Source organism: Heptranchias perlo, chromosome 15 (genome assembly GCF_035084215.1).
Source record: "Heptranchias perlo isolate sHepPer1 chromosome 15, sHepPer1.hap1, whole genome shotgun sequence".
NCBI classification, from domain to species: domain Eukaryota; kingdom Metazoa; phylum Chordata; class Chondrichthyes; order Hexanchiformes; family Hexanchidae; genus Heptranchias; species Heptranchias perlo.
Window position 1 is genome coordinate 29,534,031 of NC_090339.1, and position 17,802 is coordinate 29,551,832.

Sequence of the window (17,802 nt, forward strand, 5' to 3'; positions counted from 1 at the left end):
CAACATGCATATGGTAAAAAGGACTCTGCAGGCTTTTGGCAGCCTTACTGCGTGCAGTGAAAATCGTGGCAGGTCAGCTCCCAGCAGCTCCAGGGTGGGTAACTGACCTGTGGGGTTTTTAACAGCCCACTTGCTCGGTTACTGCTGGATGAGTAGGGATAAAATGACTTCCATTAAGTTGGTTATCCAGGTTATGCTGAGACCACTGCAGAAATCTTAGAAAATGACAAAAAAACAATGGGGGTGCTCAAATTCCGGGATGTTCTCCCAGTCTCCTGCCATAACATCAGCAGAAGACCATTTTTAGTATAGCCAAGATATATATATTTGTAAACAGCGCAATACTAATGCTGTATTGTACGTGGATTTGCAAACAAACATACACGAGAAAAGTACCCAGAGTTGCTTTAATTTATTCTTTGACTGTAAGAACCAGCAGCTTTATAGTATGGGTCAAATCCTCCAAATATTCTTAATCATTTTACAATTAACCATAAAATCTCTGTTCTTACATCCTGTCTCAGTGTTAATTTACAATAGATTATTCATACAGAATATTAGCCCATATGAAAATGGCTGGAAAGCTGAAGCATTGTTCTGGGAAAGATCGCTGGAATCTTTAATGATCTGATCCGTTGTGGCTATCAACTGTCCTTCTTGATTTCAGTTCTGATCATTTGGTTTTACATCAATTTGATCAACATAATGCTGACACTAGACTATTGTTATAAAGGTTTTGTTCGTTTATGATCAAAGAAAGTAATTGTATAAAGTTTTTGTAATAAAAGAGATACACTCCAGGCTTATTATAAAACTCATAATACTACTGTCTGTCCTAAAGTTACTGACATTGGGTGGAATTTTCAACTTCAGCTGGGGCATGAAAAGGGCAGAAAGAGATTGGCCGCCCATTATACGCACAGCCTAATTTTTTTCTTCCATTGACTTCAGTGGAAAGGAAAATCAGGCGAGGTTTCCAAGTAAAAATATATTTGTTCTATAAAATACCAGCAACAAACCCTTGGTTAATAAAATCTTGAATAAAACCAGAAAATGCTGGAAACACTCAGCGTGTCAGGCAGCATCTGTGGAGAGGAGGGTAGGGTTACTGTTTCAGGTTGTATGCCTACATGTACAGAACTACTCAGTATTTTAAAAGACTCTACAGTTTCTCTCTGAAACAAGTATTTACATTTGATTTTCATTCTCACATTGCTTTGAAAAAAGTGTATTGATTACTCTTAAAGATTATTACAAGTTTTGTTTCAAATTTATACAACCATGATATTATAAAAAAAATTAAAAGATTTCTCATCAATTTTTATATTTTTTTTGTAGCTTACTGTGCTACATTTTAAATGTATAAATCCTTGTTCCTTGATCACACTGCATGATATTAGTAATGAACTTGTAATGGGGTCATAGGAAATTTCTCTCTTCTCCATTCTAACATATACATTTGTAAAAAAAATTCTCTAACATTTAAATTGATGTTCTAATGATGTTTGCAAAGGGATCAAAGCAGTACAAATATATGCACTGGGAACAATAAAACAGATAAGCTAAATTTAAAAATGTTTTTCATAGAACAGCATTACAGGTGACCATTTGGGTTCACAATGACTACAATATTTGTACTGTATTCACCTTTGTTAAAATAGCCAACACTCTAACAAGAATTCAGAAATAGACTACATTGGTATCTGGGAGCAGGGGGAAAAGAAGATGGCACATCCTAAAGAAGTGGTAGTTGTTATTATGGGGGGCACTTTACCTTTTCTTGTTCGGCAGGACCTTGCTCACCCAAATTGTGCCCATTGGATAATTCTCCATTAGGTACATTGCAAATGCAGTTGGAAGCTTCATGGCTAGGACAGTTAAGGTACTACAGGAATGACCTTTGGTGGGACAAGTCGCCTTTTCTTACCTTTAACAGTTCTTGTGGTTTTATGATCAGAATCCCACACTTCTTTGATCATCAAGTTCTACTTAAAGATGTGTTAGGCTGGCAGCAGAATGTAAACAATTAAGTTGTGTCACCTGTGTTGGTTTCAGTAAACTAGCAAAACTATTTACATCCCTTTGAAGAGTCAAAGAATTTGAATATTCAACATACTGCCAGTGATCATGAGATAGTTAATTTATTCCTGTAAGGGCAAGTTACTTTCAAATGATTAAATTAAAAGATGCACTTTATTATAGTACAGTTGTAATGCTTTACATTTAACAAATCACAAAAAGAAATGTCAAAAAATAGCACTCCCTATATATTCCTCCCTAAAATCAATCTTCACTAGTACCACAGCCTATTGCTGTTAATGCAGTTTCATCCTACCTAAAATCAAATCTCTGTTCAGATAAACCTAGTCACTAGAAATTAAACTAGTCGTTTGAGTTCCACTACACTTCAGTTATTTATTAATTTTAAACAGAAAAAAACATCATTGGATTCTGCACAGTTAATCAAAACTGTATCTACACCCTTATGAATTAATTAGTTTCCACTTACACCTTGTATTTGGATCAATCATGGGCTTGATTAGCAAAAAGCTTCAATTTTGGAAACATATTTTACAAAATTGCACACCCAACGGGCAATTTCGTAAAATGATCGTATAATTGAGTATACGTTACCTGGTATTATTTGCTTTTATTTGGGGGGGTGGGGGGAGGGAGGCAGTGATATACACAATATATTTGTTACTGTTGTGCACCGTCCATCCCTGGGAAATTGCCATTAAATTTTAAAGTCAAGCTCCGTATTGTTATATATCAGAATATGTTCAAAGAATAGAAAGCTTGAACTTATAGTGATAATAAGGGGCTTGATTTTGGCGTCGGGTTTCCGGCGGGTTTCCAGCGGGGGGGCCCCGAAAATCCCGATATCCGGTCACGTGACCGGATCGCGACGAAATCCCGCCCACTTCCGGGTACCGCGCTGACGTGCGGGGCTGCGCGCGCAAGCCCCGCTGGTGGGAATCCCGCAGGCAATTAAAGCCAGCGGGGTTCCACTTGAGAGTACTTACCTTGCTTGTTGAGGTCAGTTAATGAGCTGAATCAGCTGTCAAAAGAGGAAGTGTGGGATTTTAGGTTCAAGGCAGTGAGTTTCCCACACTGGGGGAAACAGTCTCTCTCCAACCAGGAGTGTTGCAGCCAGCAGCCTGTGGCAGGTGCCAAGGTGCACTCCACGGGGGAGAGCCCTCACCCACGCAGGAGGCTACCGCCCCCACCACCCCCCGCCAAGCCAGAGGACAGATCGACACGAAACCGCAGCCCCAGTCCGAGGAACCACCCACCTACCCTGCACAACCCCTCAGACCAACACCTGCCAGATGGGTGGTGTGTGGACACCCTCGGAGGACGAACAGCATGACCAGCCCCAGCAGCCTCGCAGTCCACGCCGTCCGCCGCAGAGACGTGGAGCCCCCCAACACGGTGTTGTTGCACGCCCACCTGCACAGCAAGAGGGAGGGCTACCGCAGAGAGAGACGCATCGCAGAGGGCACTACCCTCGCCACAGGGTCCACAGACCGAGGCGCAGCTCCCCGGACCTCTCCGAGCAGCAGTGCACAGGGAGGCGCAGATTCGCTCGACATGTAGTCGTGGAGATCTGCAGCCTCTTTCATGCCGAGCTGCTCCTGGCTGGCCCCAGCACCAACTGCTTACCTGTCGCTGTCAAAGTCACCACTGCCCTCCACACCTTCTCCTCCGCATCCTTCCAGGGTGCAGCCGGCTACACCACCGATGTCTCTCAGTCGTCTGCGCGGACGAGCCCTGCAAATACACCTGCACCTACTCTGCAGTAACACGATGGGTGGCATCAGTGGTGGGTCCTCATAGTGATACCCAGGAGCGGGCATTATTGGACACAGCGGACAGGATTCGTGGAGACATAGCAGTGGTGGTGTCAATATAATGTGTGCTGTTTGTTGCTCTGAAATTCAATATAGGTAACACCCATGACAAACCCTCAGACACCCTTGTGCACCCCCTTCATGCTCACGACATGTTTGCCTTACGCTGCCTACTGCACATATGTGATGCTTGCCCTGTGGCTGCAGCACAGGTGGTGGCAGGTTGAGTGAGGCTGGCCGTGAGGGAGATGCACGAGAGGGTGAATATGGGATGGAGCAATGAGATTGTATGAGGATTGGGTTGCGTGTTAGTGGCAGGATGAGTACTGGCGAGGTGAGTAGGTGGAGGTAAGATGAGGATGGGGTTTGAGTGGGTATGAAGGGTGATGTGACAGAGTAGTGTTGGTGGTGCCGAAGGAGATGTGGGGTGGGGGCAGTGTTGTGGCAGACGGAGTGTAGGGGAAAGACTTCGTGTTCTCACTGTGGCTGACCTACTGCGGTCATTGCAGCGCCTCCTGCACTGTATGCAGGTGGGCCATATGTTGGTGGCGCAGGTGACCCCCTCTGCCACCTCGAGCCAGGCCTTCTTGGTGGCAGAGGCAGGCCACTTCCTCCCGCCCGCCGGGTGGAAGATCTGTGTCCTCCCCCTCCTCCTCACCCCATCTGATGATACCTGGGGTGAGGCATCATTAAACTGGGAGCAGCCTTCCCCCTGGGCTGCTCCATGCTGCAATTTGTTCCATTGGTTGCAGCATCTGTCAGTGGAGGACTGCCCCTTTAACTAGAGCGCCTCCAGCTGACAGATCGTACTGCGCATGCGCAGCCCGCCCGACGCGCAGGCCAGCGCCGCGGACCCCGGAGGATCAGGTAATTGATTCCTATTAGTGTGTTGCCTGCTACGATCGCGCGGGCAACCCACTGATTTCTCCGAGCGTGTTGACCACGCTCCCGAAACCCAACCCGCCGGAAACCCGCAGGCCTGCTAAAATCAGGCCCAAGATGTCAAATTCCCACTATTTTATGATTGTCAAGTAGACTGGACAACCACAGTAAATGAAACTGGAGCTAATGCACTTAATTAGTAGTGATTGTCAGTGAGAAACAGCAGAAGGTTCTGTAGTTGACAGCATGTGCTTGAATGTAATGGAAAGTGTAGTCTAGGTCAGACGGATAGTGCGTTAACCATAATAGGTACTAATGGAAGATCTAGTAATCTATTTATTTCTCTATAGGTAGTCAGCTATTCTGATAGATGTTAATGTTCCACAGTGCTGATATTTATATTACCAACTTTTCATTTGTCAACTCTGTCAGGAGAAAGTTGCCAAGTATAATTGCATAAAGTGTTATATCTGTTCTGATATTCACCTTATTTCCTACAGATTTACACATCATATTTCTTTAGCAATTCATTTTGCCAGTGCCTTTGCTTCTTCAAGAACGTGGAGGGTATTTTAAGTTTTTTCAAATCTTCTATGCATTTCTGTAGTTCTGCCTCCAATGTTTGTTTTTCATCATTATTTTTACTTTGATCCAGTTCTGTGGTATTACCTAAACTGCTTTGATTTGTGTTTGCTTGATTGTTGGTTTTCTGCTGATGCAGCACTTTGTCTTCATTCCGTTGTATTCTTTGCACATCATCTAGTTCTAGAGTGGTTGGTCGCTCCTGGAAATTTTTGTTCATGACTCCTGACCCAGTGTTTACCTCAGAACAGTTCTCCGTGCTGGACGTGATAATGTCATTGCAGTCTGTTGCATCTTCTGTATCCTCATTAGTTTCAATGACTTTGTTCTTTTCTTCTGTGGCTCCAGCCAAATCAGGTGATGTTTCTTCAACTGTAGTAAAACATAAAAATAAATACTGAATTATAAAGGAGATCAATCGACTTATTAGTCACATTTCAGAATAAGCAAACTATTCAGTAAAAAGTCTTCTCAAGTAATCATTTATTTTAGAGGACAATTCTTCTTTGAAATTATTCCTATATTTAAATAAATTACCTTCTTTGCCTGCATTGCTTTCGAAGAGTTTGAAAAGAATAATTTTCAATTTAAAATACATAAATATTTGTTCAAAAATAACATTGTTGAGAAAAAGCACAATGGACAGATTGATCTTTAGCCCTCTTGGATAGTGCCATTGTTGGTAATAGGCTCAGCTGTTCAAGGCTTTTACCTCAACTGCTCACTTCCTCACCTTCTTCAGAGTGATGACAATGCACCATGAGCACTTTGTCTTCAGCCCCTAGCACTTCTTGCATGTCATCTAGTTCTTGTGTGGGTAATTGCTGTGTGGACTCATGGGAACTTTCGTTCATGACTTTTGACCCAGTGTTTGCCTCAAAACAGCTGCCCATACTGGACGTGGAGATGTCATTGCAGCTCGTTGTGTCCTCTGTATTCTTTTTAGTTTCAATGACTTTGTTCTGTTCTTCTGTAACTCTAGTTAGATCAGGTGATATTTCTTCAACTGCATTATAGAGATCAATCGACTTATTAATCACATTTCAGAATAAGCAAATTTTTCAGAAAGAACAGTCTACTCAAAAAATCATTTATTTTACAGAGTAATTCTTTAAAATTATTCCTATATTTAAATAAATTATCTTCTTTGCCTGCATTGTTTTTGAAGAGCTTGAAAAGAATAATTTTCAATTTGAAATACATAAATATTTGTTCAAAAATAACATTGCTGAGAAAAAGCACAATGGACAGATTGATCTTTAGCCCCCTTGGATAGTGCCATTGTTGTTGGTAATAGGCTCAGCTGTTCTAGGCTTTTACCTCAACTGCTCACTTCCTCACCTTCTTCAGAGTGATGACAATGCACCGTGAGCACTTTGTCTTCAGCCCCTAGCACTTCTTGCATGTCATCTAGTTCCTGTTGTGTGGACTCATGGGAATTTTCGTTCATGACTTTTGACCCAGTGTTTGCCTCAAAACAGCTGTCCATTATGGACGTGGAGATGTCATTGCAGCTCATTGTGTCCTCTGTATATCTATTAGTTTCAATGACTTTGCTTTGTTCTTCTGTGACTCTAGTCAGATCAGGTGATGTTTTTTCAACTGTAGTAAAACACAAATATAAATATTGCATTATAGATGAGAAAAATAGATTTATTATTCATATTTCAGAATAAGAAAACCATTCTGATAGAACAGTGTACTAAAATAAACTTTTATGTTAAAGGACAATTCTTCTTTGAAACCAAATATTCCTATATTTAAATGAATTGCCTTCTTTACCTGTATCCTTTTTGAAGAGTTTGAATAGAATAATCTTCAGCTGGAAATTCATAAATATTAGTATTGATAAACAATCATGATGGACTGATTGGCCCTTAGCCCTCTTGGAGAGTGCCACTGTTGCTGGTAAAAAGGCTATGGTGTTCTAAGCTTTTACCACAACTGCTTATTTCCCCAGAGATATGACAATGCCCCACATGCATGAAACCTACCCTGAACAAAATACTCAACATTAATGATGTTTTAATGAAAACTGTGCTAGACCTGAGTATTGAAAAAAGATTGTGCCTCCTTTTTCTGGATTCCCCCACCGAAGTAAATAGCTTCTATGTTTATACCCGATTGAATCCTTTTATAATTTTAAACATCTCAATTAAATCACCCTTCAACCTTCCAAATTTAAGGGAATACAAATCACGTTTATGCAACCTGTCTTTATAATTTAACCCTTTAAGCCCTGGTATCATTCTGGTCAATCTGCACATTACCTCCTCCAAGGCCAACATAACCTTCCTGAGGTGCAGTGCCCAAAACTAAACGTAATACTCCAGATGGGGTCTGACTAAGCCTCTAATACAATTGAAGCATAACTTCCTCACTTTTTAATTCTAATCCCCTTGAGGCAAAGGCTAACATTCCATTTGCCTTTTTAATTACTCTTTATGCCTGTACACTAACTTTTAATAATTTATGTACCTGGACACCCAAATCCCTTTCCTCCTCCACAATCCCTAGTCTCTCTCCATTAAGAAAATATTCTGATTTGTCTTTTGTGGATCCAAAGTGGAAGACCTCACACTTCCCCACATTGAACTCCATCTGCCACAGTTTTGCACTCTCATTTAATCTGTCTATGTCCCTTTGTAACATTCTGCTCCTATCTACATAACTTACTGCGCTTCCTAAATTAGAGTCATCTGCAAATTTGGATATACAACTCTCTATTTGTTCATCCAATTTATTGATATACAAGTTTACCCAGTAATAGCTCAGTCCAGTTTACTGTGGTCAATTCATTTTTCATTCCTTTGAAGCTTGCCTTACTTAAATTTAGAACTTTGGTTTGTGATTCTCGATTCCCCCTCAAACCTAACATCAAATTCAATCATATTATGGTCACTACTCGCAAGATATTCCCTTGCAGTCAGACTGTTAACTAATTCTGTTCGTAACTCATCACTAAATCTAGTATGGCCTTGCTCTTGTTGGTTCTAGAACATATTGTTCCAGAAAAATATCCCAAATACATTTTTAAAATTCATTGCCTTTACTACTTGAGCAATTCTGCTTCTCCCAGTCTACGTTTAGATTACATCCACATTGTTGTTGCTACATGTTTCACTGATCTCCATATTTATACATCCCCTCACTATATCACTACCATCAGGACATTTGTAGACAACTCCCACCAGAGTCTCACATCCTTTACTGTTCCTTGATTCCACCCATACTGTTTCCAATTCCTGTTCGCCCTTACTGAAGTCCTTTCTTTCTGCTGCTGTAATTGCGTTTTTTATCAATATTGCTACTTCTCTTCCTTTCCCAATCCTTTCTAAAAATCCTATACCCTGGAATATTTAGCTCCAATCCACACCCAGCTCGTAGCTAGGTTTCTGCAATAGCTACTACATCATGTCTTTTAAGCTGAATTTGTGCCATGAAACCCAGTTTCCTTCAGCTCTGTGTGCTTTTCAAGTGGGTACTTTAAATTGATCAAACACTTTTTAAAATTTAACTCTATCATACTCAGTGTGATGGTATCAGCTAAAAGGTTAATTAGTGCATAAACTTAAAATGTTAAGCACTGGGAATCTCTTATTCAAAATATGCCATTCCCAGAAAAACTGGAGATGACATGTAACCTAGCAAGTAATTGGAAAAGTACTAAGAGAATTTAGAGTAAAGTTATGAGATTGCATCATATCTCACTAAGCAATCAAAAGATATCAGAACTGCTACGTTAATTACCTGTGTATGTAGATTGTCTTCAATTTGGAATGGATGAAGACAAGACTGATAAAGGTTGTTCTTAGCAAATAAAAATAATTTTACATTGAAAGGATTACTGAAACCTATGAAAGCTATATATTTGATAATTGAAACAATTGAATCTATTTAGTGAATTTCTGCATTCTAACTAAAACATGTAATTATTGGGCTCTTAAAGAAAAGTGTCATCAGAGATGGAATATACGGAACAATTCTGCCAGCAATAGACTTTTACAAGAACCAAGACTGACATTGAAAGCTTCTGTTGACATATGTAATGCTAGTGAATCGACAGCAAAGCAGCAGAAAGAAATAAGTACAGAGGAAGAAGTGCAAAACTTTACTGTATAAGAAAAAGGAGAATGTTTCCAGATGCGCCTGCTGGCTACCTTTCCAACAGCATGTGGGTGATTTTACTTTGTCCGGACATCATGCACTCAGCTGGTGGTAAGACGCGCCACTGGCCAGATGTCCTTGGCGAGAAGCCCAAGCCATTTTGAGGGCTTTGTCTCATTTCCATTTCCAGCTGCAAGCGGGAAATGTGGCAGCTTGTTCGTGGAACTGAAGTGGAAGTAACTGTTGGACTTTATAATTGATGTGGATTTTATGTTGTTGTTTATAAAGTGTTTTCATTTAAAAGTTCAATGTAAAAAAGAAGCTATACTTCAGGAAAGCCAAACAGCTTTGTTTTACAATAAAAGTACCCAAGAGAGCATGCTTAGAGAAGAAGAAGTTGTCAGAATTCAGCTAGTGGGAAAAGGGAATTGGATGGCAGAACAAATACAACAGCAAGCAGATAGCACATCCTATAATGTAACAGAAGATAGGATGATAATTAGGAGGAACTGGAGACACCTGCAAAAACCAGAACCATCATTTGTGGTGAGGCCTGACAGCCCAGTTGCATACTTCAGAATACAAGTGGAACTAGCAAGTCAGTTCACAGTAAACAAACAACAGGTACAACAGACTTCAACAAAAGAAAATATAGTAGCTGGTGACTAGCAAAACAGTGAGCTACCTCCTCATCTAGAGTCTCTGATGGAAAAGGTTCCATCAACAGTATGAATAACAAGACCATTATTCTAACCATGATGTGGAGATGCCGGTGATGGACTGGGGTTGACAATTGTAAACAATTTTACAACACCAAGTTATAGTCCAGCAAAAGAGTGTGAAAATCACATAACAATTTGATCAATGATTTTGGTTCAGCTATTGATATTGGCAGCATTGGACTTTATAATTGTTATGGGATTTTATTGTTGTTTATGAAGTGTTCTTATTTTCAGGAGGGGCATCTATTAATATTTGTGTAACTTTGAGTTCATAGTCAAATATAGGAAGTTATGTGACTATTCCTCCAGCCTGGAAGAGTTTGTATGATTGATAGTCGTCTGTAGTTAGTTGGAATGGCTGATTAATTTTTTTAAAATTAAATCTCTGAAAACTTTTCTAGTTTGTTATCAAATGAAATTAATAAATGCTACACTTGTCTGTATCCCAGCCCCAATTGCTTGGAGTTCAGAAGGGACAGTCCTCTCCAATCTAGTGCTTCAAGCTTTGTTTGGAAAGGGCCTTTGCTCATTTCTTCCCTTACTACTTCCTTCAAGCATTCACAAGGGAAGACATGAGCAACAGATTCTCTCCAAGAGGTCCCAAATATAATCAGTGGCTCAATCAATAAGTGAGATGGAAGTCCTAGACAGGCTAAATGGATCAAAACAAATAAATCTCTAGAAATAAATTGTATTTATCTCAGAGTGCTGAGAGAGACTACGAAGGAGATTTGTGAGGCACTGGCAATCATTATGAGAGAGTCAATGCACGATGGATTGGGAACAGGCGAATGTGATGCTCATATTCAAAAAGGGTGACTAAACAGACAGAGTCAACTATAGACCAATTAATGTTACTTCCATTCTATGTAAAATAATGAAATCAGTTCACAGAATCATTGTAGTTGATGTACAATTAACTAGGTTATTGTACATCAATAACTTAGTTAACAGCAGCAAAATTAATTTAGATGGGGAAGATTCTGTCTGACTAACCTCCCCAACTTCTTTCAGGAAGTGACAATCCAAGTAGACTGTAAGAGGCCCTGCTATGTGATGTAGCTTGACTTCCAAGAGGCTTTTCATAAAGTTCCACATGAATGACTATTAAATGAACTCATAGTTTTGGGGATTCAGGGTAAACCCTAAGAATGCATGAGAAACTGTGTGAAGGGTAGGAAACAATAAGTACTCGTTAGAGGAGTTATATTGGAGTGGAGGTAAAAGTACTATGTGGGGTGCCTCAGGTGCTGGGACTAGTATTATTTCCAGGAGCAGCACCAGCATACCTTAAAATGAGGTGTGAACCTGGTGAAGCTACAACACAGGACTACCTGCATGCTAAACAGCGGAAGCAACATGCTATAGACAAAGCTAAGCGATTCCACAACCAACGGATCAGATCAAAGCTCTGCAGTCCTGCCACATCCAGTCGTGAATGGCGGTGGACAATTAAACAACTAACGGGAGGAGGAGGCTCCATGAACATCCCCATCCTCAATGATAGCGGAGTCCAGCACGTGAGTGCAAAAGACAAGGCTGAAGTGTTTGCAACCATCTTCAGCCAGAAGTGCCGAGTGGATGATCCATCTCGGCCTCTACCCGATATCCCCACCAACACAGTAGCCAGTCTTCAGCCAATTCGATTCACTCCACGTGATATCAAGAAATGGCTGAGTGCACTGGATACAGCAAAGGCTATGGGCCCTGACAACATCCCGGCTGTAGTGCTGAAGACTTGTGCTCTAGAACCAGCCACACCTCTAGTCAAGCAGTTCCAGTACAGCTACAACACTGGCATCTACCGGACAAAGTGGAAAATTGCCCAGGTATGTCCTGTCCACAAAGAGGACAAATCCAATCCGGCCAATTACTGCCCCATCAGTCCACTCTCAATCATCAGCAAAGTGATGGAAGGTATCGTCGACAGTGCTATCAAGCAGCACTTACTCACCACTAACCTGCTCACTGATCCTCAGTTTGGGTTCCGCCAGGACCGCTCAACTCTAGACTTCATTGCAGCCTTGGTCCAAACATGGAAAAAAGAGCTGAATTCCAGAGGTGAGATGAGAGTGATTGCCCTTGACATCAAGACAGCATTTGACCGAGTGTGGCACCAAGGAGCCCTAGTAAAATTGAAGTCAATGGGAATGAGGGGGAAGACTCTCCAGTAGCTGGAGTCATACCCAGCACAAAGGATGATGGTAGCGGTTGTTGAAGGCCAACCATCTAAGCCCCAGGAGATTGCTGCAGGAGTTCCTCAGGGCAGTATCCTAGGCCCAACCATCTTCAGTTGCTCCATCAATGACCATCCCTCCATTATATGGTCAGAAGTGGGGATGCTCGCTGATGATTGCACGGGCTGATAAGTGGCAAGTAACATTCGTGCCAGACAGGTGCCAGGCATTGACCATCTCCAACAAGGGAGAGTCTAACCACCTCCCCTTGACATTCAACGGCATTACCATCACCAAATCTCCCACCATCAACATCCTGGGGGTCACCATTGACCAGAAACTTAACTGGACCAGCCATATAAATACTGTGGCTACAAGAGCAGGTCAGTGGCTGCGTATTCTGCGGCGAGTGACTCACTTCCTGACTCCACAAAGCCTTTCCACCATCTACAAGGCACAAGTCAGGAGTGTGATGGAATACTCTCCACTTGCCTGGATGACTGCAGCTCCAACAATACTCAAGAAGCTCAACACCATCCAGGACAAAGCAGCCCACTTGATTGGCACCCCATCCACCACCCTAAACATTCACTCCCTCCACCACCGATGCACCGTGGCTGCAGTGTGTACATCTACAAGGTGAACTGCAGCAACTCGCCAAGGCTTCTTCACCAGCACCACCCAAACCCTTGACTTCTACCACCTAGAAGGACAAGGGCAGCAGGCGCATGGGAACACCACCACCTGCACGTTCCCCCTCCAAGTCACACACCATTCTGACTTGGAAATATATCACCGTTCCTTCATCGTCACTGGGTCAAAATCCTGGAACTCCCTACCTAACAGCACTGTAGGAGAACCTTCACCACGCGGACTGCAGTGGTTCAAGAAGGTGGCTCACCACCACCTTCTCAATAGCAATTAGGGATGGGCAATAAACGCTGGCCTTGCCAGTGACGTCCATTTCCCATGAATGAATAAAATAAAATCCATTTTTATTTGTTTTGAATTTTTAAGTAAACCTTTTACATAATAAGCACACAATAATAATCTTACACCCTACCAGTAATTTTATAGCTCAAGAGCACATTTATAGCTCCTCCCTAATTGCCCTTAGGTGACGATGGCCTTCTTCTTGAATCGCTGCAGTGATCATGGTGCTGCCACTATTGTGTTGGGTTGGGTATTCCAGGATTTTGACATAGCAACAGTGAAGGAAAAGCAATAATGTCCAAATCAAGGTGGTGTATGATTTGGAGGGGAATTTTGAGGTGATGCTGTTCCTATGATTTTGCTGCTCTTGTCTTTCTTGATGGCAGAGGTTTTGGGGTTGGGAGGCACTGTTGAAACAAGCTGCTCAGTTGCCACAGTGCATCCTGTGGATGGTACAAATCACAGGCAAGTGTACTGATGGTGGAAGGGAGAATATTGAGTGTACTGGCAGGGGCACCAATCAAGTGGACTGCTTTCTCTTGGATTGTCTCTGGCTGTTGTTGCAGCTGCATCCATCCAGGCAAGTAGTGAGCATTCCATCACACTCAACTTGTACCTTGCAGATAGTTCAGAGGCTTTGAGTTGTGCGGAGGTGAGCCACTCATCACAGATCGCCCAGCGTCTGCCCTGTTGTAGGCATAGTGTTGATATAACTGGTCCAGTTAAGCTTCTGGTCAGTGGTGAATTCTAAGATGCTGATGATGGGAGACATTTAATTGGGGCCATTAAATGACAGGACAAGATGTTTGGGCTTTCTCTTGTTGGAGATAGTTATTGCTTGGCACTTATGTGAGGCGAATGTTACCTATACGTCAGCCCAAGCCTGGATGTCTTTCAGGTCCTGCTGTAGGCTGGCATGGGCTGTTTCATTATTGGAGAAGTTGTGAATAGATCTGAATACTGTAGAATTACCAGCAAACAACCCCACTCCGGACATTGGGAAGGTCATTAATAAAGCAACTAAAGATGCCTGATGAAGCTTCACTGAGGAACTCCTGCAGTGATGTTCTTGGGCCTCCAACAACCATGACCATCTTTTTGCATCGGGTATGACTCCAACTATTGAAGAGTTTTCTCCCTAATGCCCACTGACCTCAGTTTTGCCAGGCTCCTTTGTGCCAATACTCGGTCAAATGCTACTTTGCTGTCAAAGGTAGCTGCTCTCACATCTCCTTTGGAATTAAGCTTGTGCCCATCAAGGCTGTGATGAGATCTGAAGCCCAATAATTCTGATGGAACCTGAACTGAGCATCACATGAGTAGGTGTTGTTTGATGGCACTATTGATGACTCCTTCCATCACTTTACTGATGACTAGGAGACTGTTGATTGAGCGGTTATTGGTCAGGTTAGATTTATACTTTTTCTCATAGATACCTGGGGAATTTTCCACCTAGTTGGAATGCCATAGCTGCACTGGAACAGCTTGGCTAGTACTAGTGAGCAGATCTTCAGCATTACAGCCAGGATGTTGACAAGGCCCACAGCCTATGCAGCATCCAGTGCACTCTGCTGCTTCTTAATGTCACATGGAGTGAACTGAATTTACTGGATACTAGCACTAATGAGAGTGGGGATCTTGGGAGAAGACGGAGTGCAATTGTCTACTTGGCAATTTTGGCTGAAGACACTTGTAAACATCTCAACCTTGCCTCTTGCATTTATGCTGGGCACCACAACAGTTGAAAAAGGAATGTTCATGAGCCTCCTCCTCTCCCATTAGTTACTTGATTGTCCACCAGCTAAGTGTGATAGGGACACAGAGCTTTTCTCTGATCAGTTGGTATGGCATCACTTAGCTCTGTCTATTTCAAGTTGATTTTGGTGTTCAGAATGCAGGTAACTCTGTGCTGCAGGTTCACTAGGTTAATACCTCAGTTTAAGGTTTCCATGGTGATGCTCCTGCTTTACTCTTTTACAGTCCCCATTAAACCAGGGTTGCACTCCTAGCTTGATAGTGGTGGAGGAGTGCAGAATGCGCAGGGCCATGAGGTTACAGATTATGGTGGCATACAATTCTGCTGCTACTGAAGGTGCACGGCACCTAATAGATGCTCAGTTTTGGGCTGCGAAATCTGTCCTTAGTCTGGCATGCTAAATACAGTGGTAGTGCCATGCTATACAGTGCAAGGTGTCCTCATTGTGAGGATAAGATTTTGTCTTCATCAGGACTGCACAGTATCACTCCTATCAATGTTATCACGGATAAACATGTTTGTGACAGGTAAGTTGGTGAGAATGAGGTCAATTAGGTTACCCCCTCTTGTTGGTTTCCCAATCACCTGATGCATGCCATCTGGCAGTCTGTCATTTAGTTCTCAACCAGTGGTGGTACTATCAAGCTACTCTTGTCTCTTCTGTGCCCTTGCTTTCCTCAGTGCTTCAACATGGAGGAATACTGATTTGTCAGTTGAGAGTGGGTGGTATGTGGTAAGCTGCAGGAAGTTTCCTTGGCCTTGTTTAATCTGAAGCAATGAGACTTCATGGGGCTCACAGTCAATGCTGAGAACCCCGGGCACTCCCACTCAACTGTATATCCACTGTGCTCCCATCTACTGGAGGGACAGGATATACCCAGAAAAAAAAGAAAATAATGGAAAGATACATCAGAACTCTGATTAAAGGCTGAAGACAAAACATGAATCCATCTTTCTCTTTTCAGATACTTACTAACCTCCATTACATTTCCAGCATTTTCTGTCTACTTCAGATTTCTTTTTATTTTGGTTATGCTCTGAGGATCATTATAATTGGTTAGAACTTTTAAATGGATGTGTCTATTGTGGTTTCCAGTATCAGCTGAGCCCTTTTACAACATCTGGTATTGAATTCCTCTGAGGCCTGAATCACTGTTCATTTTTTACCTGTTATATACTAAATGCACACTTGCCAACCTAGAAAACTAGCAAAAGCTGCCACTGCTACAAATAAAAACGGGCACAGCCACAAAAAAGCTGACAACTCAAGACTATGCCATTTGAAAGTATTTACACGAGCTTTGCAACTTAGTGGGGAAACTTCCAAAGGTGTTTTCTCACTTACCTGTCATAACAGGATTGGGCTTCTTTGTAACACCCGACCAATTGTTCCCAGTTGTATATCCTGTCCATAGGCTTAGGACGGGAATTCCAGTGTGTGGGGCTAGGCAGCAGAAGGCACAGCCACTAATGGTGGGCTGAAGTGAGGAGGGATGCGCAAGAGGCCAGAGTCAGAAGAATGGGAAGTTCGGGGGAAGGCAGGAGGACATTTGAGGGCTGGAAAAAGTTATAAATATGGGGTGGGCAAGACTATGGAAGGATTTAAACATAAGGATGAAAATTTTAAATTTGAGGATGAGGCAGTAATGTATTTCACCGAGGAAAGGAGTAATGGGCAAGCAGGCCTTGGTGCGGGATAGCAGAGATTTGGATGAGCTGCAGTTTCCAGACGGCAGATGATGGGAGGCAAATAAAACAGCACTAGAATAGTTGTGTCTGGAAGAGACAAAGACATAATTGAAGGTTTCAGCATCAGATGGTCTGAGGTGGGGGTGGAGGTGAGTGATGTTACAGAGGTCTTTGTGATGGAGAACATAGAAGATCAGGCCAGGGTACAGACTTTTTGGTGAGTGCCAAAGGCAATAGCTTGAGTCTCCACGTAGCTGGAGTAATTTACAGCGCATCCAAAACTGGATGTTGGACAAGCAGTCTGACAACAAAGAAGCAGCGGAGCAATCGAGAGAGGTGAAGAGGTAGAGCTGGCTGTCTTAGCATATACGTGGAAGTTGACCCCATGTCTGCAGATGATGTTGCTAAACGATAGCCTGTAGATGTAGAAGAGGGGGCTGGGGATAGATCCTTGGAGGTCTCCAGAGGTAATGTTCCAACAGTGGGAAAAGAAGCCGTTGCTGGAGATTCTCTGGCTACTATCGCATAGGTGAGAGTGGAACCAAGTGACAGCAGTCCAACTGAGTTGGACAACGGAGGAGAGGCATTGGAGGAAAATGGTGTGGTTGACAATGTTAAATGCGGCAGAAAGGTCAAGGAGGACGAAAAGCGATAATGCAACATGGTCAGAATCACAAAGAATGTCATACATGACTTCAGTACCAGCACCAGGATCTGTCAGTGCCTTCAGATGATGTTCTGCATCTGTTAAAACTCCTCAAGAAAAGCAACAGCCAGCAGCACTCCTGAGTTACAATCATTAAAGATCAGATTTAATGTATGAATTCCATGAATGTAAATAATTTAATTGTCCAATGATTTGATACTAATTCATTACAGTGAACTATCATTTAATGACCTGATCCACATGAGAAAGTATAGAATATATTTGAAACTAAATAAGAATCTTGGATAAATGGAATATTGCACCACTGACATTATACTATGGCTGATCTTTCTGTCATGCAGAAACCCACTATAGATTACAGGCAGTTTGCAACATTTGTGACTTATGAGACTTTTATGCTGTACTATCAGTCATACAATATCCCACATAGAAT

The 17,802-nt window shown here is 42.3% G+C and overlaps 1 protein-coding gene across 1 annotated transcript in view; it reads right to left on the reverse strand.

The window, feature by feature from the left end:
• Nucleotides 1-397: 397 nt before the first annotated feature.
• Nucleotides 398-17,802, reverse strand: part of LOC137332941 (enolase-phosphatase E1-like) — a 32,969-nt gene continuing 15,564 nt past the window's right edge. Inside the window, exons 2-4 of the mRNA XM_067996987.1 lie at nucleotides 6,660-6,920; nucleotides 6,052-6,324; nucleotides 398-5,690 (exon numbers count right to left, since the gene is read on the reverse strand). Coding sequence (XP_067853088.1) covers nucleotides 5,239-5,690; nucleotides 6,052-6,324; nucleotides 6,660-6,920 — 986 coding nt within the window. The 3' untranslated portion in view covers nucleotides 398-5,238. The remainder of the gene's footprint in view (nucleotides 5,691-6,051; nucleotides 6,325-6,659; nucleotides 6,921-17,802) is intronic.